The 26,968-nt window shown below is 43.1% G+C and overlaps 1 protein-coding gene across 7 annotated transcripts in view; it reads left to right on the top strand.

Moving 5' to 3' along the window:
* LNX1 (ligand of numb-protein X 1) overlaps positions 1 to 26,968 on the top strand; it is a 219,936-nt gene that overhangs the window by 148,824 nt on the left and 44,144 nt on the right. For all 7 annotated transcript variants that reach the window (XM_036851979.1, XM_036851974.1, XM_036851973.1 and 4 more), the window contains 2 exons: positions 23,271 to 23,509; positions 24,012 to 24,164. In XM_036851979.1, coding sequence (XP_036707874.1) covers positions 23,271 to 23,509; positions 24,012 to 24,164 — 392 coding nt within the window. The remainder of the gene's footprint in view (positions 1 to 23,270; positions 23,510 to 24,011; positions 24,165 to 26,968) is intronic.

The raw sequence follows: 26,968 nt of genomic DNA on the forward strand, positions 1-26,968 counted from the left end.
CTGTGCATTAATTTTGTATCCTGCAACTTTACCAAATTCATTGATTAGCTCTAGTAGTTTTCTGGTGGCATTTTTAGGATTCTCTATGTATAGTATCATGTCATCTGCAAACAGTGACAGTTTTACTTCTTCTTTTCCAATTTGTATTCCTTTTATTTCTTTTTCTTCTCTGATTGCCGTGGCTAGGACTTCCAAAACTATCTTGAATAATAGTGGTGAGAGTGGACATCCTTGTCTCGTTCCTGATCTTAGAGGAAATGCTTCCAGTTTTTCACCATTGAGAATGATGTTTGCTGTGGGTTTGTCGTTTATCGCCTTTATTATGTTGAGGTAGGTTCCCTCTATGCCCACTTTCTGGAGAGTTTTTATCAGAAATGGGTGTTGAATTTTGTCAAAAGCTTTTTCTGCATCTATTGAGATGATCATATGGTTTTTATTCTTCAATTTGTTAATATGGTGTGTCACATTGATTGATTTGCGTATATTGAAGAATCCTTGCATCCCTGGGATAAATCCCACTTGATCGTGGTGTATGATCCTTTTAATGTGTTGTTGGATTCTGTTTGCTAGTATTTTGTTGAGGATTTTTGCACCTATATTCATCAGTGATATTGGTCTGTAATTTTCTTTTTTCTGTAGTATCTTTGTCTGGTTTTGGTATCAGGGTGATGGTGGCCTCGTAGAATGAGTTTGGGAGTGTTCCTTCCTCTGCAATTTTTTGGAAGAGTTTGAGAAGGATAGGTGTTAGCTCCTCTCTAAATGTTTGATAGAATTCGCCTGTGAAACCATCTGGTCCTGGACTTTTGTTTGTTGGAAGATTTTTAATCACAGTTTCAATTTCATTACTTGTGATTGGTCTGTTCATATTTTCTGTTTCTTCCTGGTTCAGTCTTGGAAGTTTATACCTTTCTAAGAATTTGTCCATTTCTTCTACGTTTTCCATTTTATTGGCATAGAGTTGCTTCTAGTAGTCTCTTAGGATGTTTTGTATTTCTGCAGTGTCTGTTGTAACTTCTCCTTTTTCATTTCTAATTTCATTGATTTGAGTCCTCTCCCTCTTTTTCTTGATGAATCTGGCTAATGGCTTATCAATTTTGTTTATCTTCTCAAAGAACCAGCTTTTAGTTTTATTGATCTTTGCTATTGTTTTCTTTGTTTCTATTTCATTTATTTCTGCTCTGATCTTTATGATTTCTTTTCTTCTGCTAACTTTGGGTTTTGTTTGTTCTTCTTTCTCTAGTTCCTTTAGGTGTAAGGTTAGATTGTTTACTTGATATTTTTCTTGTTTCTTGAGGTAAGGTTGTATAGCTATAAACTTCCCTCTTAGAACTGCTTTTGCTGCATCCCATAGGTTTTGGATCGTTGTGTTATCATTGTCATTTGTCTCTAGGTATTTTTTGATTTTCTCTTTGATTTCTTCAGTGATCTCTTGGTTATTTAGTAACGTATTGTTTAGCCTCCATGTGTTTGTGTTTTTTATGTTTTTTTCCCTGTAATTGATTTCTAATTTTATAGCATTGTGGTCAGAAAAGATGCTTGATATGATTTCAGTTTTCTTAAATTTACTGAGGCTTCAGTTGTGACCCAAGATGTGATCTATCCTGGAGAATGTTCCATGGACACTTGAGAAGAAAGTGTAATCTGCTGTTTTTGGATGGAATGTCCTATAAATATCAATGAAATCTCTCTGGTCTAGTGTGTCATTTAAAGCTTCTGTTTCCTTATTTATTTTCATTTTGGATGATCTGTCCATTGGTGTAAGTGAGGTGTTAAATTCCCCCACTATTATTGTGTTACTGTCGATTTCCTCTTTTAAAACTGTTAGCATTTGCCTTATATATTGAGGTGCTCCTATGTTGGGTGCATATATATTTATAATTGTTATATCTCCTTCTTGGATTGATCCCTTGATCATTATGTAGTACCCTTCCTTGTCTCTTGTAACATTCTTTATTTTAAGGTCTATTTTATCTGATATGAGTATAGCTACTCCATCTTTCTTTTGATTTCCATTTGCATGGAATATCTTTTTCCATCCCCTCACTTTCAGTCTGTATGTGTCCCTAGGTCTGAAGTGGGTCTCTTGTAGACAGCATATATATGTGTCCTGTTTTTTTATCCATTCAGCAAGCCTGTGTCTTTTGGTTGGAGCATTTAATCTATTCACGTTTAAGGTAATTATTGATATGTATGTTCCTATGGCCATTTTCTTAATTGTTTTGGGTTTGTTTTTGTAGGTCCTTTTCTCCTCTTGTGTTTCCCACTTAGAGAAGTTCCTTTAGCATTTGTTGTAGAGCTGGTTTGGTGGTGCTGAATTCTCTTAGCTTTTGCTTGTCTGTAAACCTTTTGATTTCTCCATCGAATCTGAATGAGATCCTTGCCAGGTAGAGTAATCTTGGTTGTAGGTTCTTCCCTTTCATCACTTTAAGTATATCATGCCACTCCCTTCTGGCTTGTAGAGTTTCAGCTGAGAAATCAGCTGTTAACCTTATGGGAGTTCCCTTGTATGTTATTTATCGTTTTTCCCTTGCTGCTTTCAATAATTTTTCTTTCTCTTTAATTTTTGCCAATTTGATTACTATGTGTCTTGGCGTGTTTCTCCTTGGGTTTATCCTGTATGGGACTCGCTGAGCTTCCTGGACTTGGGTGGCTATTTCCTTTCCCATGTTAGGGAAGTTTTCGATTATAATCTCTTCACATATTTTCTCTGGTCCTTTCTGTGTCTCTTCTCATTCTGGGACCCCTATAATGCGAATGTTGTTGCGTTTAATGTTGTCCCAGAGGTCTCTTAGGCTAACTTCATTTCTTTTCATTCTTTTGTTCTTTAGTCTGTTCCACAGCAGTGAATTCCACCATTCTGTCTTCCAGGTCACTTATCCGTTCTTCTGCCTCAGTTATTCTGCTATTGATTCCTTCTAGTGTAGTTTTCATTTCAGTTATTGTGTTGTTCATCTCTATTTGTTTGTTCTTTAATTCTTCTAGGTGTTTGTTAAACATTTCTTGCATCTTCTCGATCTTTGCCTCCATTCTTATTCCGAGGTCCTGGATCATCTTCACTATCATTATTCTGAGTTCTTTTTCTGGAAGATTGCCTATCTCCACTTAATTTAGTTGTTTTTCTGGGGTTTTATCTTGTTCCTTCATCTGGTATATAGCCTTCTGCCTTTTCATCTTGTCTATCTTTCTGTGAATGTGGTTTTTGTTCCACAGGCTGCAGGATTAGTTTTTCTTGCTTCTGCTCAAGCTTTTTCTTTAGTAGACCTGCTAGTGTTGGAGGGTCTCCTGAAGAGGTGGGGGCTGGCTCTGTCTCACTGTGAGGACAAAGACACTGGCAGCAGAACTTCTGGGAAGTACTCATTGGCGTGAGCCCTCCCAGAGTCCGCCATTAGCCCGACGAAAAGCTAATATTTTTTCTTTGTATTTAATTTTTGATAGTTTGATTAGTATGTGTCTTAGCATGTTTCTCCTTGGATTTATCCTGTATGGGGCTCTCTGTGCTTCCTGGACTTGATTAACTATTTCCTTTCCCATATTAGGGAAGTTTTCAACTATAATCTCTTCAAATATTTTCTCAGTCCCTTTCTTTTTCTCTTCTTCTTCTTGGGACCCCTATAATTCGAATGTTGGTGCGTTTAATGTTGTCCCAGAGGTCTCTGAGACTGTCCTCAGTTCTTTTCATTCTTTTTTCTTTATTCTGCTCTGCAGTAGTTATTTCCACTCTTTTATTTTCCAGGTCACTTATCCGTTCTTCTGCCTCAGTTATTCTGCTATTGATCCCTTCTAGAGTATTTTAAATTTCATTTATCGTGTTGTTCATCATTGCTTGTTTCCTCTTTAGTTCTTCTAGGTCCTTGTTAAATGTTTCTTGCATTTCCTCTATTCTATTTCCAAGATTTTGGATCATGTTTACTATCATTATTCTGAATTCTTTTTCAGGTAGACTGCCTATTTCCTCTTCATTTGTTAGGTCTAGTGAGTTTTTACCTTGCTCCTTCATCTGCTGTGTGTATTTCTTTTTTCTCATTTTGCTTATCTTATTTTGTTTGGGGTCTCCTTTTCTCAGGCTGCAGGTTCGTAGTTCCCATTGTTTTTGGTGTCTGTCCCCAGTCGCTAAGGTTGGTTCAGTGGGTTGTGTAGGCTTCCTGGTGGAGGGGACTAGTGCCTGTGTTCTGGTGGATGAGGCTGGATCTTGTCTTTCTGGTGGGCAGGTCCACATCTGGTGGTGTGTTTGGGTGTCTGTGGCCTTATTATGATTTTAGGCAGCCTCTCTGCTAATGGATGGGGCTGTGTTCCTGTCTTGCTAGTTGTTTGGCATAGGGTGTCCAGCAGTATAGCTTGCTGGTCGTTGAGTGAAGCTGGGTCTTGGTGTTGAGATGGAGATCTCTGGGAGATTTTTGCCGTTTGGTATTACGTGGAGCTGGGAGGTCTCTTGTGGACCAGTGTCCTGAAGTTGGCTCTCCCACCTCAGTGGCACAGCCCTGATGCCTGGCTGGAGCACCAAGAGCCTTTCATCCACACGGCTCAGAATAAAAGGGAGAAAAAATAGAAAAAAAGAAAGAAAGAGGATAAAATAAAATAAAGTAAGATAAAATAAAATAAAGTTAATAATTATTTTTTATTTTTTATTTTAATAAGAAAAAAAATTTTTAAGTAAAAAAAAAAGAAAAAAAACGGACGGACAGAACCCTAGGACAAATGGTGAAAGCAAAGCTATACAGACAAAATCTCACACAGACGCATACACATACACACTCACAAAAAGAGGAAAAGGGGAAAGAATAATATATCTTGCTCCCAAAGTCCACCTCCTCAATTTGGGATGATTCGTTGTCTATTCAGGTATTCCACAGATGCAGGGTACATCAGGTTGATTGTGGAGATATAATCCGCTGCTCCTGAGGCTGCTGGGAGAGATTTCCCTTTCTCTTCTTTGTTCGTACAGCTCCCAGGGTTCAGCTTTGGATTTGGCCCCGCCTCTGTGTGTAGGTCGCCTGAGGGCGTCTGTTCTTCGCTCACACAGGACAGGGTTAAAGGAGCAGCTGCTTCGGGGGCTCTGGCTCACTCAGGCCGGGGGGGGGGGGGGGGGGGGGGGGGGGGGAGGGGCACGGAGGCGGGGCGAGCCTGCAGCAGCAGAGGCTGGCGTGACGTTGCACCAGCCTGAGGCGCGCCATGCACGTTCTTCCGGGGAAGTTGTCCCCGGATTACGGGACCCTGGCAGTGGTGGGCTGCACAGGCTCCCGGGAGGGGCGGTGTGGAGAGTGACCCGTGCTCGCACACAGGCTTCTTGGTGGCGGCAGCAGCAGCCTTAGCGTTTCATGCCCGTCTCTGGGGTCCGCGCTGATAGCCGCGGCTCACGCCTGTCTCTGGAGCTCGTTTAGGCAGCGCTCTGAATCCCCTCTCCTCGCGTGCCACGAAACAAAGAGGCAAGAAAAAGTCTCTTGCCTCTTCGGCAGCTGCAGACTTTTTCCCGGACTCCCTCCTGGCTAGCTGTGGCGCACTAGCCCCTTCAGGCTGTGTTCACGCAGCCAACCCCAGTCCTCTCCCTGTGATCCGACCAAAGCCCGAGCCTCAGCTCCCAGCCCCCGCCCACCCCGGCGGGTGAGCAGACAAGCCTCTCGGGCTGGTGAGTGCTGGTCGGCGCCGAGCCTCTGTGTGGGAGTCTCTCCGCTTTGCTCTCCGCACCCCTGTTGCTGCGCTCTCCTCTGTGGTTCCGAAGCTCCCCACCTCTGCCACTCGCAGTCTCCGCCCGCGAAGGGGCTTCCTAATGTGTGGAAACCTTTCCTCCTTCACAGCTCCCTCCCACTGGTGCAGGTCCCATCCCTATTCTTTTGTCTCTGTTTTTTCTTTTTTCTTTTGCCCTACCCAGGTACGTGGGGAGTTTCTTGCCTTTTGGGAGGTTTGAGGTCTTCCGCCAGCGTTCAGTAGGTGTTCTGTAGGAGTTGTTCCACATGTAGATGTATTTCTGATGTATCTGTGGGGAGGAAGGTGATCTCCGCGTCTTACTTTCCCACCATCTTCCTGGCTCTTTATTCGAGATACTCATTTTCAGTGATCAAAATATAATATTCTTTGTCTATAACAATCCTTTACTTATCCTTAGTCAGGAACATAAACCCATGCCTAGGTTGATCTTTCCTTGGAAGATTTCTGGAGGGTCCTGTTACTTAATCTACTTGGAGGTCTGTGCAATTTTTATATGATAATAAACAACTCATAACAGATGAAATGCCCAACATCTTAATAAAAGTTTAAAATATCTAGTTCACATCCAAAGGATGTTGGCACCAAATTCCATCCTATAAAGACATGAGTCCCTGTGGTTTTATATAATACTCTGTGACTTTACTTCCCTATTTCCAGCTCCCAGTGTTGGCAGATGGGTAAAAGCTGGATTGAACAACTTGGAAGTCCACGTTGTCCTAATAAATCTGGGAACTCTGTTTACTCCCTGTGGAATAATTGGACAGATTAAACTGTTTGACCCCCATTGATTTCAGTGCAGTTCTCCGATGATAGATTTTAGTCTGAACAGGTTGAGTGATAAATTAGATGGTTGGCAAGCGGCCAAAATTTAGGTTTCCCTTATGTTCTTTTTCTTTTCTCTTTCTTTGCTATCCCTTCCCTAGGGATTGTTGAATTCCTAGAGAAATAAAACGAAAACGAATGAAATGGATTGAAACCAAAAAGGCAACTTCTGAGCTCACAAGTGATAGAAAGTCAGGGCTATTGCTATGTTTAGGATTCAGTCAGGGTAATAATGGTCGAAACCAAATACTGAAGTGTTGAAGGGTCATGGTACAGACAGAATGTTTAACAGGATGCAAACCCTAAGCTCTGCTTATTGGAAATCATTAAGAACACATGGTTGGTAAATTGTACCTTGAGACATTTACCCACTTCAAGGATCTTATAAGCTGTGTGTCTGTGTGTGTGTGTGTGTGTGTGTGTGTGTGAAAGAGAAAGTGAAGAGAGTGGGAGAGGGGGTGTGGAAAGAACCCTACTATCAGTGTATTAACATGCCTCTTCCCCTATCCAGTGGCTGTTAACCTTGGGTGAACCATAGAATCACCTGGGAAGATTTTTAAAAGAGTGTGTGGAAATAAATGGGATGATGGAAAATTTAGGAGTATTGTTAAAGTTATTTCAATTTTAAATGAGGCTATCAAACCAGGAACAGAGTGACATTTTTACATAGGTTGTTGGAATCAGGAATCTAATTATTAAAATATTCCTGCATCATCACTTAACAAGTGTTCACTGAGAGCCTACCATATATCAAGCACTCAGCATAGCTCCCAATAAGGATTTATTATTTTAGGCTTATAGAAGTTAGAGCTGAAAGAGAACCCAATATGTTCTATTAAAAGGTTTTAACCTTTTAACCTGATAGGGAAAACTTTAACGTGGCTTATTTTAAGCCATAAAAATCCATCACTGTGTTTATTGAGGTGGACTTTCGATTTACCCTTTGAGCTATATGTAAGTTTTGGGAATATGCTGTGATCATGCTGGCCATCTCTTGATGGGTTGTTTGCCTGATTATATCTTAACTATATCATGCAAAGAAAACTGTAAGAATTCAACTAGTTGCATTTTAGATGAAACACTGGTTTGTGCAGCACGTTGTAACCACCACCCTCTACCCACTCCCATGCCCCCCGCCCAGCCCGTGCACTGTGGAAGGTCAGGGTTAAGTAGATGCTCTCCAGTGGAGTAAATGGCAGTGAGACATAATCCTTCCCTTTTGCAAGTCCAGATGATGCCATAGCAGGGAAAGAAGCCCTATTCCCCCCCACCTCTTTCCCTGAGGGAGCTGCACACCCACTTCCCACTACCCCAGACATTATCTCCTCAGATGGTTCCCAGCACAGCCTTCTGGGAGGAGTGAGGGAAATAACTCAGTAGTACCCTAGAAGCCGGGACACCTGGTCACTCAGACATCAACAGTGAGAAATGTAGGCTACACATTGACATCAGCTGGGGACCTTTACAAAACACTGACGTATGGTAGACCCACGCAGAGATTCTCATTTAATTCGTCTAAAGTACCTGATAGGCTGGATTTTTAAAAAGTCTTCCCAGGTGATTCTTTTCATAAGGTTAAGAACCACTGGATAGGGGAACAAGCGTGTCCATACACTGATAATAGATTTATTTACTAATATCAAATGCCTTAAGAATGTGCATTTCACTTGGTCCAGTTATGGAAGAAACACAAGCATAAACACGTATATGTGTGTCTATGTATTAAAAAGAGATTGGAAGAATAAATACTAACAGACTAGCAAGAATTTTCTTTGGGGGTAGAATTATGGGTTTTTTCTTTTCTATATTTTCAAAAATTTCTTCTCTGAACCTCTATTGCTTTTGAAATTTAAAAAAGGGACTATTTCTATTTGATTCTAATAAAACTAAGAAGTATTTCATGAATATCTATCATGCCTTCAACTGTGTATGCATGGTGGAGGATACAGGAGACATGGTCTCAGGGGGTTTGCAATCTAGTCAAAGAGATGTAACCAGTGTCCATCAACATGTAATGAAACACTGAGTCCTGGGGTTAAGCAGGTGTGGTTCAGACCATGTGTGTTCACCTCCTGTCTTGTTTCTGTGCTAGATCACTAACTACTAGAGGACAGAGTCTTAGGAGCACCTAGCCTTGGGGCTTACGTTTGGAAGCCACTCGGGTATTTGTGGAAGGAAGGAATGAGTTCAGAGAACAGAGAGATTACTATGAAGCGTCAACGGAGAAATTAGACGTGAGATTAGATTTATCATTGGATAAAATGAGTCGGAGTGGCCACCGTTCAGACAGATGCAGGTGAGAGGCCCGTGGTGGAGGTCATTGCGTATGAGGAGGGACAGTTTGCAGATGTGCTCCACTGCAGAAGCCTTGTCGAGTGCAGTGACTGTGCCACACCAAAGAAATCGGGCAGAGCCGTAGCCGAAAAGTAGGCCTGGCAAGAGAGAGGGAGAAAGAGGTGTTCTATTATCCAATAAGTCAATAAGAGAGTCAGGATTTCCTGCATCTGCTCCCTCCGCCATTTGCATAACACAATTTTGGGGAAATGAAATATGCTTCACAGAAGTCAGGTTGTTTCCTTTCAGTATACCGCAAGGGAGAAGCAGCTCATTTAGCAAATAGAAGTTAGCTGGAAAAATAGGAGTTTTGTTTCATGCAAAAAGAGCCAAATATCTTCTCATGACATATTCTCAAACACAGAGTGAGGAGGAACCCACTTTCTCAGTACCTGAGAGTCGTGTAAAGCGCACCCAGGAGGGTTCCGGACACCCAGCCCAAAAAGCGCTTGGAAAAACTGGAGCGTTTCGTAGTTATCCTAAGGGCTGGAATGGAGGGTGCTTTGAGGAAAGAAGGAAACGCTTTAAAATGTCATCTGGAAATGATTTCCACTCGAATGCCCTGCTACCTTCTCCCACCCCTCCCCCATCCCCAGGCCAAGCTGTCACCTTTGAACAGCCCCCAGGGTTGTGCAGACTTCACAGAAATTTGAGGCCCTCAAAGACTCATCCCAGGCGGCTGGAAACCTAGGCTGCTTTCAGAGTTGTTCGGAAAACCTCACTGGGCGGTCAGTTCCGATATTTAGAAACCCTCACCACCGTGAAATCCACCCTTTCCCATTCCCCGAAAAACATTTCCTACTCAATCCTGAAATAGAAAACACAATTGATCCTTAGCCCAGTTTCCCAAAAACGAGAAGCTGGACTTTGGTCATTTCGAAGTGTTTTAAAAGTAAAGATGATAATTCTGAATGGAACCAAGAATTGCATGAACCGAAATGTTAGCGGAAAAGAAGACAACCTCCCCCCGCCCAGCCATGCCCCTCACTCTCTCACTCTCTCTCTCTCTCCCTCTCTCTCTCTTTCTCTCTCTCTCTCTCTCTCTTTCTCTCTCTCTCTCTCTCTCTTTCTCTCTCTCTCTCTCTCTGTCTCTCTCTCTCCCTCTCTCTCTCTCTCTCTCTCTCTCTCTCTGATCCATGGACAGTTGACGGAAAACTCCAATCATCTATGGTATGGGAATTGTCTGCTATCCCTCCCCCAAAACGTCCAGGAAAACAACTCCGTGACCCCAAAGATGCTGGAGACTCACAGAGTGGGTAACTATTGTGACGTCTCTGTGAGGAACTGACCTGGCAAGCGGGACTGTGCCTGACCCCTCGGCCATCCCTCATTAACCACTGTCAACTTCGCATCTGGTTTGGGCTCTGGAATTCTTAGGCATCACCCCAGGGAGGAGCACTGGTATTTATCAGGCACTACTGCCTATCAGCGTGGGTCTTCCTAATTAAACAGTGGAGTCGATTCTTCTAGTTGCTGGAAAGCCCTGGAATTGTGAGTGTTTGGGACCTGCCAGGGCTGCTGTGAGGCTGAGCTGAAGCAGCGGTTTGGGGGGTGGCCTTTTGGAGGCCCTGCTAAGAGGGTGTCATCTGAGCACACACCGGGAGGCACCTGAAACCACAGAAGCTCCCACCTCACTCATTTGTTTCTATTAAAACTTTGGGCCAAATAAAAGGTAAAAAATGTCACAGAGTACATGGTGAAGAGCATGTGCCTTGGAGTCATGACTCTGACTTTGAACTCTGTTTCTGCCCCTTATAAGGTGGCCAGCTCATCCTGGTTTGCCTGGGACTGGCCTGGGTTTAAAACTGAAAGTCCTACATCTCAGGAACCCAGTCAAAGGCAAGCTGGGGCGGCCAATCACCCTAGGTGCTGTGTGACCCTGGGCAAGTGAACCCTTGTATTACGTTTCCACATCTGCAAAGTGGGCATGATAATTACGTCTACCTCATTAGGTGGTTGTAAGGATTGAACGAACAGAGGGGAAAGTGCTTAAAACCGCCTGACCCATGTTAAGGACCAAGATAACTTGATAGTTACACACGGTTTAAATCAGCAACAAAATCCCAGACAGAGCTATGTTTAATTTTCCGCTCCTTTGCCTTAGTGCTGTGTCATCTTGGATAAATTACTTAACCTCTCTGAGCCTCGTTTCCCCCCCCTCTGTAAAATGGGGATAATATAAGCCAGCTGGGGCAGTGTTTTGTAGCATAAGCCCAGCTACTATGCCTGGTGATAAAGACCAAACATGGAATAAGTAACAGCTCAGGTGACTACTATTATGACTTGTTATTAATAGGACAGGAGGTGATGCACTCCTAGCTGGCATGGGACAGATACGTTGGCCTCTTTTCCCCTGATAAATTGTTTTCCACCACAAGTGCTGTGTATTTGAGTATCTGAATGCCTGGACTAAAGAGCTCCCTCTAGAGGAGGAATAAGTAAATCACAAGAAGTTAGGCACCCACCGGGTGGAGATCGTTTTAAGCAGCTGCCTCTTAGGATGCTTGGAGCCGTACCTCTTCTCAGGTAATTAGGTTGTGCTTGGAGAGGAAGAATGGCAGGGAGACAGCAGACCCCAAGGCACATGGGGACCGTGCAGCTGTCTCCCTCCACCACCGGCCCACCAAGTGTGCTCTGCTGACAAATGGCCCTGTTGACAGGGCAGAAGCAAAGGCACAAGCAGCTCAAAGCTCACGGCTCATGCCTGTCAGCTGCAGGCCTGAAGATGCCGACTTGATTAGAACAGGCCACACTTGCCAGCTCATGCTGTTTGTATTTCGCATAGCAGCCACTCAGTAGCTGGCAGTGAACGATAGCTGTAGTGAAGAGTATGTGGTTATAAAGAACCTTCTCATGTTCCTTGCCTTTTTTTCCTGCCTGCTACATTGCAGTCGCTTCCAGATCGTCAGCCACCAGAGTACAGTCCCGAGGTACACACCTCAACCAAAAGCCTGTCTGCTTTGGCTTCAAATCCCAGCCCCTCCACTTACCAGCTTTGTGACCTTGGGAAAGTTACTTAACCTCTCTGTGCCTTAATTGCTTATTAGCAAAGTGGCGATAGGGATCGTCCTCATTGGGATGATGTGAGGACTGAATGAATTAATATGCACAAAGCACATAGAATAGTGCCTGGTCCATAGTAAGTGTACAGAAAGTGCTGGCTGTAATTATAAGTTGTTATTAATATGTGAGTTGAGATTTGAAGGATAAAAAGATGAAGCCACGGGTTGTCTGACAGACCTACCTCTGCAAACTAACAGAAGAAAATAAAGGAGAGCTGCTAACATTAGGTAAAAGAGTATCCGCTTTTCCCTGCCTCTCCCAAAATAAAAATAGACACTGTGCAGAGACAGGCCAGCTGTTTCTCATGCCTGTACAGCACCGGGTCATCAATCCCACAGGAACACATCGGCATGTTTGGTAAACTGAGTCACATGTGCTGGCTTAGTTGTCATCGGACCATTTGTTTGTGGAGCTGATTCCACCGTAAGAGCACCCCGCCCCTCACCCCACCTCACCAGGCCCAAAGGACTGGGGTTCCAGCTGCCCAAATCTTGGCCTGCATTTCCACGTCGCTTTCCAGTTTGTTTTAAATTTCCCTTTCTGGGATTCATTAACAAGTGAGGCAGGGGCGGTTGGAATTTCTGGGGATGTTTTCCCCGTGGTTTGGAGGCAGAAGAAAGGGGCTAATGAGAGGAAGGAGAGCACAGTTGGTGGTGATGTAAGAAGTCCCTCAGTTCTGCAGGGTGAGGGCCTTTCACTCAAGTTCATACTCAGGGTCTAAGCTGACTCCCGGATGGTGGGCTTGCCCAGATGATGACCCTTTTACTTCCTAACCGATGTTTGCTTCACCCATGAGTACACAAAAGTGCTAATGACTTTTTTTTAATGTATGGCTTCTGGTAACTTCATGAGTGGCCATGTATAATTCAATCCCAGGGTACATGAATTTTAACCTAGAGGAGAAAAAGTAATCCAAACAAGGAAGAATTACTTTACTTAATATCCTTAGAACTAAAGAGAGATTAGTTAAGAAGCTGCAGGTATAGTGAGTGAAATATAGAATGGAATTATCCAATCTGAACTCAGAAAATTCCCCAAAGAGTTCTGGTACTTAGGACCTGGCTGCCTGAAAACCAGGGCGGTCGTATTATTAGAAGTTGTGTTAGTGTTGAGTCTTTTCCAAGTAAAGTGATCAGGACTTAATTAGCAAGGGTGGGTCCTGCTGGAGTGTGGGCTTGGAGAGCTCAAATGCATCTGTTTTGGAAGATGATGACTGATGCGTTTATTTTTATCTTAAACATAATAAAGATTTCTAGTGTTTTGCATTTAAAAAGTCATGAAATATTATCATGTATTTAAAAAACATAGCCTGTCTTCCTCCAAAAAAAAGAATCAAGACAGCCTGCAACAATGAAAACATATCTGTGTCGGCATGATTAAAAGTATAAACAGAAAGCATCTAATAAAAGGAGCTAGAAAAAACATAGCGTAAGGCATTATGCTAAGTAAAATAAGTCAGAGAAAGACAAGTACTGTATGATCTCTCTTATATGTGGAATCTTAAAAAAAAAAAAAAAAAAATCACAGATACAGAGAATAGATTGGTTACCAGAGGCAGGGGTGAAGGGGGCCCAAAGGTACGAACTTCCAGTTATACAGTAAGTCATGGGGATGTATTATACAGCATGGAGACTACAGTTAATAATCTGCACAGCATATTTGAAAGTTGCTAAGAGAGTAGATCTTAAAAGTTTTCTTCACACGGGAAAAAAATTTAACCGTGAATGTTAACTAGACTTAACTGTGGCGATTATTTTACATTATATAAAAATATCGAATCATTATGTTGTACACCTCAAACTAATATAATGTTACAGGTCAATTATACCTCAATAAAATCTATCAAAGGGAATAAAACGTATCTAGGCGAGCACAATTAAAAGCATAAACAGAAAGCATCTAATAAAGGGAGCAAGAAAGAAACACAGCTGTTCCCAGAATCTCTCAGGCTGCTCTGACACACGGCTGACCCCGTGCCTGTGAGCGCTGTGTGCAGTGTCGAGGATATAGTGGTGAGCAAGACACGTTGGACTTTTACTTTTGAGGGGAGACAGTGATTTAAAAGAGAAGTAAGTAAACACACAGAATCATTTCCAAAGACGTTAAGTGCTGGGAAGTGAAAGTGGGCGCTGGAGGGAGAGACGATCCACGTTAAACGACAGTCACGGAGCCTCCGTGAGGAGGTGACTTTGAGCTTTCTGTTGTCCCCTTCGTCCCTCCTGCTCTCCCCTACTCTCTCCCGTGTTGGCATCCGACTTCTCAATGCCCACTTGTCTCCTGTGCCCACGGGCATGGCTTTAGCCCTGCTGAACCCCAGAAGTGGCAACAGACGGGTAGTCAGGCGGCCTCCAGCACCACCCCCAGCATCTGTCCTCCTCTTTGGTCTCACTTCAGCTCTGTACTTTCTCCATCAATGTCCCTTGGGATAAAGTCTGCATCGAATTCAATAATCCTGGCATCTACCGTGCACTTGCATCCTTCGGGTCTTTAAATGTGGCATTCACACCTAGTCTGTCAGACCAATGTCACTCACTTTCCTAGACGCAGCTCAGATGTCACCTCTTCTGGGAAGCCTTCCTTGGTTACCCCAAGCAGAGTGAGTGGCCCCTTTCTCTGAGCTCTCCCAACACTTGGCTCATACCTCCATCTCTCTCTGATAATGTGGCATGGCAGTTTTCTGTTTTCATGTCAGTCTCCTCGCATGCATACACTGTATAGTATGTTTCTTTGCATCCATAGTGTCTAACATTATGCTTGATATACAATAATTATGTTGATTACTGCTTATTGAGTTGCTACTATATTCCAGGTACTGTTAGGGACTTGGCATGAATCTTTAAATCTCACTGTAAATAAACATTGTGCCCATTTTACATCTGGGAAATGAGGCTCAGAGGAATCATGGAATTTGTCCAAAGCCGCCAACTGGTAGTGGCAGACCTAGGATTCACACCCAGATGTTTTAAACTTGAAAGCCTGAGCTTGTTCCACATCACTGTGCCCTCTTTCTCAGGAGGTCCTCCTTATGTGCTCATTGAATGAAAAAGTATTTCGAAATCACCCATCCTGTTGTAGCAGCATAATCCATCAAAAGAAGGTATATGGCAACTATTTATTCCTCCTATATACATAATAGTTTTACAACACAGACCCAATAAAATCCTATTAAAGTCATCAGGGAAGTATGTGAAAAAGAAGAATTTTTAAAAAGTCTCACTTTTCCCTCTTTCCTCTCACTTTTCTCATCTCAAGTCGGAGTGCAGGGAAATCACGAGCTTGCTGAGGGAAAAAGGGAGCCTGGCATGGGTATCACAACCAACCACAATTATGTGTTAGCAGGACTGTGTGGGTGAATCATCAATTCCCAGTTTGGTAATTTCAATAGACAGAACACCCAAAAGGGGACTTCAGCTCAATTCAATAAATGTTTGCTGAGTGCCTGCCCTAGGAAATCCATATGGTATGTGGACCCTCTGAAAGGCACCAGGTGAGCAAGACTTTGTCCCTTCCCTCCAGCCCCCTCCAGCCCCGCGGAGCAAGACGTGCCCAGAGTTGACTGGGCAGCTGAGGCAGGGCTGGTGTGTCTTGACCGTCAGCCAGGAGGGACATGGGAATCCATGAGCTTGCCCTTTCCCAAGCACCAATATGATGAAGCCCTCTTGGTCCTAAAGGGATAAAGTTTTCAAAGTTTGGTTCTATTGGCTTAATTATGGAACTAGACTCCCCCCACCCGCGCCCCATTTGGAGTTTGTACTCTATAGAGAAAAAATGAGCAGGGAGGAGGAGCAAGGAAAAATAAGTAAGGTTAAGACATGCCAGGGAAAAAGCTGCTGTTTTAAAAAGGGTACTCAGGGAAGGTAGACTTTAATCACGGACCTGATGGAGATGAGAGAGCAGACCAGACAGGAATCTGGAGCAAGTGTTGCGGAGAGAGGTGGAGGGGGCCGTGGAGAGACAGCAGAATGCAAGGCCCCTGAAGCAGGAGCGTGCTGGGCAAGTGTGAGGACCAGCAGGAGGCCAGATGAGCGGGGGATGGAGATGAGGGGACAAGTAACAGGGACAGAGAATACAGGGCCTTGTGGGCCATTGTGAGGACCTTGTGTTTTAGTAACATGGAGAGCCATTTTAAAAGGATCACACCGCTGCTGTGTTGAGAATAGATGAGGCAGGGCAGAGAGTGTAGAAGCAGGAAGACCTCTCAGGAGGCCATTGCAATAACCCAGGCTTTGAAGATGGTGGCTTGGACTAGGGCCGTGGCGGTGGAAGTGATGAGAAGGAGTTAGATTCTGGATAGATCTTGCTTGACTATTGTTGGAGTGTCGAGAAAAAGAAAGGAATCGGGGCTGACTCCGGGGGTTTTGGTTTGAACAACAAGAAGGATGTAAGGTAAAACGGGGAAGAGGTGGGAAGAGCTGGTTTGGCAGGGAAGGTTGGGGTGTTTGGATGTGTGAGGTTTGAGATGCCTATTGGACATGAGAGTGAAGATGTGGCATGAGCAGTTTGATGCAGGGGTCTGGAGTGCAGGGGGTGCTCTGGGCTGGAGGCCAGGCCATGGGAGGGGAGAAAGCATGGCCTCACAGCCTGGATTCAAATCCCAGCTCCACTCTGATTGGTAGAAGGGAAGAAAGCCTTATCCAAGTTTCCGCACCCTCATCTGCAAAGTGGAGGTGGTTTAATTGACTTGACAGCTGGGACCACTGGGAGGGTTTAAGAAGACCACGTATGTGAAGCATAATGCACAGTACACAGTAGACCAATAGATGTTAGCTCTTCCCAGCCCCCTTCTGTGTTGCCAGACCCTGTGGTGAGGCCATGATCAATACGGCTCAGGGATGGCCTGGGCTGTCAGCCTGGGGAGTTGGGACTTGACCCGGTAAGCACTGGGAAATATTTCCATGGGAATTTTTTGAGCAAAAAGAAATTGTGTTGGTATGTTTGTGGTTAGGATGGATTGGATGGTGGGGAGAAGGGGAAAGATTGGGAGCAGGGAGATGGGCTAGGGTGTGTTGCAAAGCCCTGGAGGCATGGTGTCAGGAGGGCCAGGGTGGAGGCCCTGGAGATGGAGTTGGGAGCCAGGCACACATGACTGAGGCCCACGCTCAGCCCCCAGGGTCACCAGCACCCTGACACAGACTTTCTCTGAGCCAGAGCACTGTGGTTCCTTGAGGGTCCCGATAGCCCCTCTCCCAGGTGCCTTGTCTGAGGACACGAAGGAGAGCCTGCAGCTCTCTGACAGTGATCACCTCTTCCTGCAGCGGGTGATGCAGGACCTTTAAGGTCCATCCATGTTGTTGCAAGTGGCAAGGTTTCATTCTTTTTCATGGCTGAATAATATTCCGTGGTGTGTGTGTGTGTGTGTGTGTGTGTGTGTGTATATATATACACACACACATATATATATATACACACACACACACACACACACACACACATATATATATATATATATATATATATATATATACACACCACGTTTTCATTATTTAGCCATCAGAGGACACTTAGGTTGTTTCCATGCCTTGACTATTGTAAGTAATGCTGCAGTGAACATGGGGGTGCATATATCTTTTCCAGTAAGCATTTTCGATTTCTTCAGATAAATACCAAGTGGAAATGATGGATCATATGGCAGTTCTATTTTTAATTTTTTGAGGAACTTCCATATCATTTTCCATAGTGGCTGCACCAGTTTATGTTCCTACCAGCAGTAGGAACATCCTCACCAACACTTGTAACCTCTTGTCTCTTTGATAATAGCCATTCTAACAGGTGTGAGGTGATATTTCATTGTGGTTTTGATTTGCATTTCCCTGATTAGACAGTGATGTTGAGCATCTTTTCGTGTACCTATTGGCCATCTGTGTGTCTTCTGTGGAAAAATGTCAATTCAAATATTCCCTTTTTTTAATCGTATTATTTTTTTGCTATTGAGCTGTGTGGGTTCTTTATATATTTTGGATATTAACTTATTATTAGATATGATTTGCACATATTTTTTCCCATTCAGTAGTTGCCTTTTCGTTTTGTTGATGGTTTCCTTTGCGGTGACAGAAGCTTTTTAGTTTGTTTATTTTTGCTTTTTTTGCTTTTGGTGTCAGATTCAAAAAATCATCTCTAAGACCAATATCAAGGAGCTTACCATCTGTTTTTCTTTTAGGAATTTTATGGTTTCAGGTCATACATTGAAGTCTTTAATCTATTTGAGTTAACTTTTGTGTATGGTATAAGATAGGGGTCCAGTTTCATTCTTTTGCATGTGGCTGTCCAGTTTTCCCAACACCATTTACTGAAGAGACTGTCCTTTCCCCATTGTATATTCTTGACTCCTTTGTCATAAACTAATTAACCATATATGTGTGGGTGTATTTCTGGACTCTGTTCCATCTATCTACATCTGGCTTTTTGCCAATACCATACTATTTTGATTACTATAGTTTTGTAATATAGATTTAAATCAAGGAGTGTGATGCATCCAGCTTTGTTCTTCTTTCTTAAGATTGCTTTGTCTATTTGGGGTCTTTTGTGGTTCCCTACAAATGTTAGGATTGTTTGTTCTATTTCTATGAAAAATGCCGTTGGAATTTTGATAGGGTTTGCATTGAATCTGCAGATTGCTTTGGGTAGTATGGACATTTTAACAATATTTTCCAGTCCATGAGCACACAATATTTTCCCATTTATTTGTGTCATCTTCAGTTTCTTTCATCAATGTCTTATAGTTTTCAGTGTACAGATCTTTCACTTCCTTGGTCAAATGTATCCCTAGGTATTTTTCATGCAGTTGTACATGGGATTATTTTCTCAATTTCTCTTTCTGACAGTTCTTTGTTAGTGTATCGAAATGCAACAAATACTCATGTATTGATTTTGTATCCTGCAACTTTACTGAATTCATTTATTCTAACAGTTTTTTTGGTGGGGTCTTTGAAGGTTTCTATATATAATATCATGTCATTGCAAAGAGTGACAGTTTCACTTTTCCTTTCCAATCTGGATAACTTTCATTTCTTGATTAATGGCTCTTGGGCTGGTCTTCTTGAGGCAACACTCAGTGAAGGTCTGTAGAGGTTGCTGCACCCTTGAAATGGAACACCACTGCTCACCACAGTACCCCACCTGGCCTGATTAGCGTATGAATTTGCAAGCCCTGGTTTCAAGTAAGAGCAGACTGGGCAATTAATGATCTCTGTATGAGAGCAGACTCAATGTTTACCTAATTCAGAAGTGAACTGAGAAAGAAAGAATGCAAAGGAAGTTAGAAGGCTCAAGGGGAGGTTGTGTAGTTTCCCAGACTGTTATAATGAGTATACTGAGGCTCAATTTGTTGTGGAACAATTTTATTCTTCTGTCATCAGAAAGGAGCCCTCCCCGGGACTTCCATGGTGGTCCAGTGGTTAAGACTTCGCCTTCCAATGCAGGGGGTGTGGGTTCGATCCCTGGTCCGGGAGCTAAGATCCCACATGCCTTGGCGCCAAAGAACCAAAACATAAAACAGAAGCAATATTGTAACAAATTCAATAGACTTAAAAAAAAAAAAAAAAAAAAAGTCCACATCAAAATATCTTTTAAAAAAAAAAGAGAAAAGAAACGAAAGGAGCCCTCCCCTGCAAACTAGCTTGTGCCACCCAGCTGGCCGAGCTCTGAGCCCCTCAGAGCCTCTGTGAAGTATGCCGGGGGTCCATCCTGCTTCAGGTCAACCCCCATTAGTAGTGAACTCATAGACTCAGGAATTTTTGCAAGGAGGGTCATTTTCTCTTCTTACTCCCCCCCCACCCCCCCTCTGCCTACCCTTGCAAAGAAGGCAAAAATTCCATGGCACACCCACCCAGTGTCAGCATTCTTATATTAAGACAGATTTGCCTCTACTCACTTTGATATAGGAGCTCAGGATCTCAACTCTGTTATTAACAAAACTGGTCGTCAGAGTTGCTTTGAACAGTTGGCATATCCAAAGTGGTTGAAAAATGGTTTTCCATGTTCCTTGTGTGCATCCTTCAAGTTCATGGCCGTCGCCCATCACCACCTGAGAGTACTTAGTGCTCAGGGATAACTAAAGGGAGAATAAATCCTGCTTGCTTTGAACACAGCCCAGGGTTCAGCATATGTTCCTGTACTGGCCAAGGCTAATCAGCTCTTTCCCCCTCCTCCCCTCACTTGTGCCTGTAAATCAAGAGGCCCCAGGATTAGTCAACACAAAAGAGATAATTAGTAAGTACAAGCTGCTACCTTCATAGATCACCCTGTGCCTCAGATTCAAGCTAAGCCAAGAAGCTGAAACAAGCAACATTGCACAAGTATGAGCCTCTTTAGCAGAACCATTTTTATACAAGGTTTATGAGTCTGAATGTTTAAATCTACCATCCCCAGATACTGTAAGGATGTCTGGGATACGAGGCCAGAGGGGAGGCTTCTAAGTCATTTTATGAGGTTTTCCTTTCCTGGACTAAACTGTGTCTTTGGAACCCCAAGGATTTGAAACAGAAATGGCTTCTTAATGGCATAGTCTTGGGATTCAGAGATGTTTAAATACCTTAACCCTTCTCACAGATGTGGCAGCAGAATAAGATGCTACTTTTTTTCCACTGGGATATGCTATGTCCCCTCAGAAAGCCCTGGCTTGTGCCTTTGCCAGCCATTTGTCCAATTGGAAAATTCATTTCCTGCTCTGGCAGGGCACATGGTCAGGGGCATTGCTGCCCCAAGAAAAGAAATACTGTTTCCAGTCCAACGAAATAGCCTAGGAACTTCCTAACCAGGCGTTGTTAACCCGATACTGCTGGCTTACAGAGAAGTGTTCCACTCGTATGTTTATGACTTTGGAGCTGCTCAAATGCACGCTGGCTTTTATTTTTTCCATCACACAATGTTTCTTCCAATTTTTGAGTTTCTCATATCAACCACTTTGCTATTTTTAAGCAGAACAATTCAAAGCCAAAGTAGCTAATCAGAACAGTAAAACCTCACCAATTCAAGCAGGGAGCTTGTACTCTTTCAGTGAGGGAAAAACTAGCATTAGAAACCGGGGGCCTGTTTCATCTTCTATAAGATAAGGATGTAGGGTTGTATAATCAGAGTCCTTTTCTACTAATATTAAAACCACATTTCATCAAATCATCATCATTGATTATAAGAAACATCATATTTTATGTACCAACAAGAAAAAAAGTTTTTATTTCTTTTTTTTTTTTTTAACTTTTTTGTTTGGTTGCACCGGGTCTCAGTTGTGGCTCGCGGGCTCCTTAGTTGCGGCTCCAGGGCTCCTTAGTTGCGACATGCAAACTCTTAGTTGCCGCATGCATGTGGGATCTAGTTCCCTGACCAGGGATCAAACCCGGGCCCCCTGCATTGGGAGCACAGAGTCTTAACTGCTGCGCCACCAGGGAAGTCCCCTAACAAGAAAATTTTAAAACTGCCACTGGTTAAATCATTCCAAAACACCTTTAAAGATATCCCTGCAATGCATGGGTTGGTCAGATCAGACTTTGAAATCCATTCAGACAAATATGGTGACCTTTCCTGCCCTCTAGTTGTACTGTTTGGCATGAACTAGGCCTGTCCTTTTGGGTGATCTCAGTAACAAAGTGTGACATCACTTTTCATCTCCTTGGGGGTATCTTTCTTGCTAAGCAAATAAAGCATTTGCTTGTCTCTTTGCAAGAAAATCAGAAATTGCTGCCCTCCTTCTAACGACAAATATTTACCACCAATATCAAATTTACATGCCACTGCTCCGTTTTTGAGACTTTCCATATATACAGTAACTTTTCATTGCAATGCTTAATCATAATGTAATCTTTTCTAAGACATTGAAGAGCAATTAAACTCAATGGCATAGTACCAAGAGTGGAGGCAACTCAATGGAAGGGACGAGATGGACACCTGTGACCATGTTTCCTTGGACAGTGGCATTTGTGTCATGACTGCAGCTTGGCAACTGAAGCTGTGGGACCCCATCAATCACCCACGCATCCTAATCTCAGAGAAGTTAAAATGTGACAAAACAGGCATCTTAGAATGGTTGAATTATGGAAGTAGCTACAATCTGTTGAGAATTTCCTATATATCTGGCAAGATATGTAGAACTAAACTCTTGACAAGACTTAATGTCAACCAGACCTTACAGCAACCCAAGATGTATGTGCAGATTAGAAAATTTAACCAGGTTAACAAAATTGTCCCAGATCACCCAGCTATGTAAATTTCAGAGCAAGGATTCCCAACCAGACAAAAACCATAGATCTGGTTCTGTAGGCCATATAAATCATGTGCATATCAACTGCAGACTGCTGTTTGATTCCATTCATAAGCATCACTCCAAATAGGCTCTCAAAGCATTATTTAAAATAGCTCAACCATATAAGGTTTTCTGTAATGAGTTGGTAAAAATAATTTATAAATTAACATCCATTATATGCAAATGGCCACTTCTTAAAGGGACTCGCCCATTTGATTTTTGCCTCCATAACCACTGGGGAGCTGGTTTGGCTGTCTGCGGCACTTCCTCACCACAGTGAATGAGAGAGTTAAATCCTCACCATTTGCTGATCAAAACCTGACCTAAGAGCTGAGGCGACTTGCCCAGTGACAATGGAAGTGCATCCATAGCAAAATATGGACCTAGATCGGCTCAAACCTCGGTGTCCTGGCCCTTAGGCTTGCTGTTTAACATGCATGGGGAATGGATATAGACCTGTTTTTTAAAGACCATGAATGTTGTTTTACCTTCCCAATGTTAAAAGACGTGAAAACTTTTAGCACATGGGAGCCCCCAGCCCCTGGTCCTGGCCACTCTGAGACCAGCCCAGAAGTGGAGACTGGAAACCAGCAAGCCTGCCTCTAGAGAATGTGAAGCTGAACCAACTCCTGTGGCTTTGTAGTGAGGGCATTTCCGTTTCCATGGACAGTTAAATTTGGAATCTGGGAGGAGTTTTGTATTTATGGTCAGTGGTTTGGGAACTAAACCCCAAAGAAGGGACTGAGAGGGTGACTAAGGACTTTCATGGTCAAAATAAACACCAGCAAGAAGGAACTACCACATCCAAATAGTTGAAGACTGCCAGCCTCAAGCCCTAATCTTGTAGACCCCATGACAGCTCTCGTAATTTGCATTCCAGGGGCCAGTGTAGAGAGTGCTTTAACAGAATGCTGTAGACATCTTTTAAAAATTGTTCTTTCAAGTCATTCATTCATTTGGTTGGCAAGTGTATGTTGACTTACGTCCATGTGAAAAGGAAGAGGAACCAGGGGTGAGCAAGTCAATTTCCAAGGGTAGCAAGCACGTGTACTTGAAGAGGCCTGGTTGAACAATGCGCAAAGCCTTCTCTGACCTCCTGCTGGTTTTGTTGCAGCTGCAAAGGTGCCTCCCACTATGGCCTCACCAAAGACAGGAAGAGGCATTCTCAGGATGGCTGTCCAGATGGCTGTGCCAGCCTCACAGCAACAGCACTCTCCCCAGAGGTTTCTGCAGCTGCCGCCATCTCCTTAATGACAGACGAGCCTGGCCTAGACAACCCTGCCTACGTGTCCACAGCAGAGGACGGTCAGCCAAACAGCCCCCTGGACTCTGGCCGGAGCAACCGAACAAGGGGTGAGTCAAAGGGGTGGTTGTCCGGGAATGGGCTCCTTGGCCTTGGGATTGCCCTCTGTGGAAAGTTATAGAAACATTTTTTCAAGAGAAAAACGTTCTGGTAGTTTTGGCAGCAACCCAACATCCAGTTCTCCAGAGTGAAATGAAACCGCGAGGACCTGAGATCATTAGAAATGTGTGTAATCTGACCTGGTGAAAGGGGTTGAAGTTAGACCTAGTGATTCATCACTCCCTCGGTGTCCCTACCTTCCCATCCAGGTGGCTCGAGAAAAGTGCTGTTATATTCCATCCAGCCCAGGAAAAAAACCAAGCAGATTTTAAATAAACCATCCATATTGCATTGTAGAAAACTGAGAATATACAGATAAGCAAATTCTATCATCCCACCACCTAGAAGTAATCACCGTTCACATTGTGTTGTGCGTGTCTTACCAGCCGTGTCCATAAAAGAGGACTTCTATGAATGCGTAGCTACTCTCCCTCCCTTCTCTCTTGTCCTCAGCACGGCCCTTTGAGCGATCCACCATCAGAAGCAGATCTTTTAAAAAAATAAACCGAGCCTTGAGTGTTCTTCGAAGGACAAAGAGTGGAAGTACAGTTGTCAACCAAGCTGAGCAGGGCAGAGAGAATTCTGAAAACACCACTGCCCCTGACGGTAAGTGGCCTCCCAGTAAGCCTGGGCTTCCAGAATGACGACTCCAGGCGTGATGACAACCAGACCACACCCCCGCCCCGCTTTCTATGACACCTCTCTTCCCAAGGGCATAAATATTTCTTACCTTGATTAGCCTACTTCTTGCATAAGCAACCAAAGGCAGAAATTATTGTTCTCTTTTTACATAGATTGAGGGAAAAGGTTTTGGAACCCTTACCTTCAGGTGCTAGCTTAGTGCAAATAAAGAATAATACAGTTTGTTTTTTTTTAAACAGAATTATGCCTCTATTTATTTATTTATTTATGTCCGCGTTGCGTCTTCGTTGCTACGCGTGGGCTTTCTCTAGTTGTGGCGAGCAAGGGCTACTCATCATTGCGGTACACAGGCTCTAGGTGCATGGGCTTCAGTAGTTGTGGCATGCAGGCTCAGTAGTTGTGGCTCATGGGCTCTAGAGCACAGGCTCAGTAGTTGTGGTTCACAGGCTTAGTTGCTCCGCGGCATGTGGGATCTTCCTAGACCAGCGATTGAACCTGTGTCCCCTGCACTGGCAGGCAGATTCTTAATCACTGTGCCACCAGGGAAGTCCCAAGAATAATACAGTTAAGTGAAGAACATTTAGAACGGTGCCTGGCACATAGTAAATGCTATGTAGGTATTTATTCTTATTACCACTTTGTGTGATGTGTGGTTCTGAGTGTTTTCCATGCATTAACCCATTTGATCCTCAACAACTCTTTGAAGCAGCTACTATTATTATCCGTGTTTTACAGATGAGGAAACTGAGACACCAGGAGGTTACTTAGCTTGCCCCAAATTGCCCTTCTAAACTTGGAATCCAGGTTAATGTGATTCTAGAATCTATGCAAAGGAAGTTTCTGGATCTTAGATCCTATGTGTTTTCCCCAATATAAATGGAGCTGAGAAAATACTGTCCTGTCCTTTCTTTTCATCTAATATTAGACCTTTACAGCAGTAATAATAGTAGCTTAAAATTTTTTTTGAGCTTTCCTGGGTGCCAGGTAGTGCTCTAAGTTATTTAAAGGTCACAGTGCTAAGGATAGTGATCGTGGTTCTCATTTTACAGAAGAAACTTAGACTCCGAGAGATTGGGTAACTAGTCCAAAGTCACCCAGCTGGAAAATGGCAGACCTAGGATTTCAACTTGGGTCCTCTGGCTACAGATCCCACTCATTTACCCACTGGATTAAGCACCCTCCACTCCTTCGAGGTTGGGAGGTAAATCCGAAACCACCTTCTTTATCATGTTCTCAGAGAACTTGCGAGCAGTCGTATAAGACCCCTGCTTATCCCCTCTCACCCTGTACACACGCTACATGCTCTGACTACTCTGAACTTATTGCCGTCCTGTAAATACTGTGTCTCTCTCACTTCCATGTTGTTGTCCGTCCTGTACTCTCACGCCCCTTCAGCTGGCATCCTAATTCCTCTTTCCAGGCTCAGCATAGGCTTTGCCTCCTCCTGGGAGCCCTCCTTGACTCCCTCAGTCCTCTCTCCTTTGTGTTGTCAAAGCACCTGTATCTCTTATAGCAATGTCACCTTTCATCATAACTGTACCAATGGGGGCAGGGGCTCTTTATCTAAGTCTTTGTGTTTTCAAGGCCAAGCACAATATCTGGCACATAATAGTTTTTGCTGAATGTTTCTGCAATGAATAAAAGGATTATAACTTCCTTTCTGCCAGTTTTCCCCCTTATTAAAGGCTCCTTAATTCCATTCCATGTAAAGTTTTCTCCTACCTGAATAAGATTGATTTGCATGTTTATTGCAGAAACTTTTAAAGTAAGAGATTACTACGTGTAAGACATTGGCCTAGGCTCTGTGCTTTTTTTTTTTTTTACTGAAGTATAGTTGATCTACAATATTATGTTAGTTTCAGATGTACCACATAGTGATTCAATATTTTTATAGATTATACTTCATTTATAGTTATTATAAAATATTGGCTATATCCCCTGTGCTGTGCAATATATCCTTGTAGCTTATTTATTTTATACATAGTCATTTGTACCTCTTAATCTCCTACCCCATTTTGCTCCTCTCCCCTTCCCTCTCCCCACTGGTAACCACTAGTTTGATCTCTATATCTGTGAATCTGTTTCTGTTTTGTTTATCTGTTTTTATTTTCTAGATTCCACATGTAAGTGATAACATACAATATTTGTCTTTTTCTGTCTGACTTATTTCACTTAACATAATACCCTCCAGGTCCATCTACATTGTTGCAAACAGCAGAATTTCATTCTTTTTTATGGCTGAGTAGTATTCCATTGTATACATACCACATCTTCTTTATCTATTCATCTGTTGATGGACACTTAGCCAAGCTACGGAAGCAACCTATCTTGGTAAATAATGCGGCTATGAACACTGAGGTGCATGTATCTTTTCAGATTAATGCTTTCGTTTTCTTTGGATATATATCCAGGAATGGAATTACTGGATGATATGGTAGTTCTATTTTTAGTTATTTTAAAAACCTCCATACTGTTTTCTATAGTAGCTGTATCAATTTACATTCCTACCAACGGTGTACTAGGGTCCCCTTTTCTCCACATCCTCGCCGTCATTTGTTATTTGAAGACTTTTTGATGATGGCCATTCTGACAGGTGTGAGGTGATTAGCGACGTTGAGCATCTTTTCATGTGCCTGTTGGCCATATCTGTACATCTTCTTTGGAAAAATGCCTTTTCGTGACTTCTGCCCATTTTTTAATCAGGTTGTTTGTTTTTTTGATATGAGTTGTATGAGCTGTTTATATAGTTAAGCTCTGTACTTTTATAT

The sequence above is a fragment of the Balaenoptera musculus genome, chromosome 5, assembly GCF_009873245.2.
Source record: "Balaenoptera musculus isolate JJ_BM4_2016_0621 chromosome 5, mBalMus1.pri.v3, whole genome shotgun sequence".
Lineage (NCBI taxonomy): Eukaryota > Metazoa > Chordata > Mammalia > Artiodactyla > Balaenopteridae > Balaenoptera > Balaenoptera musculus.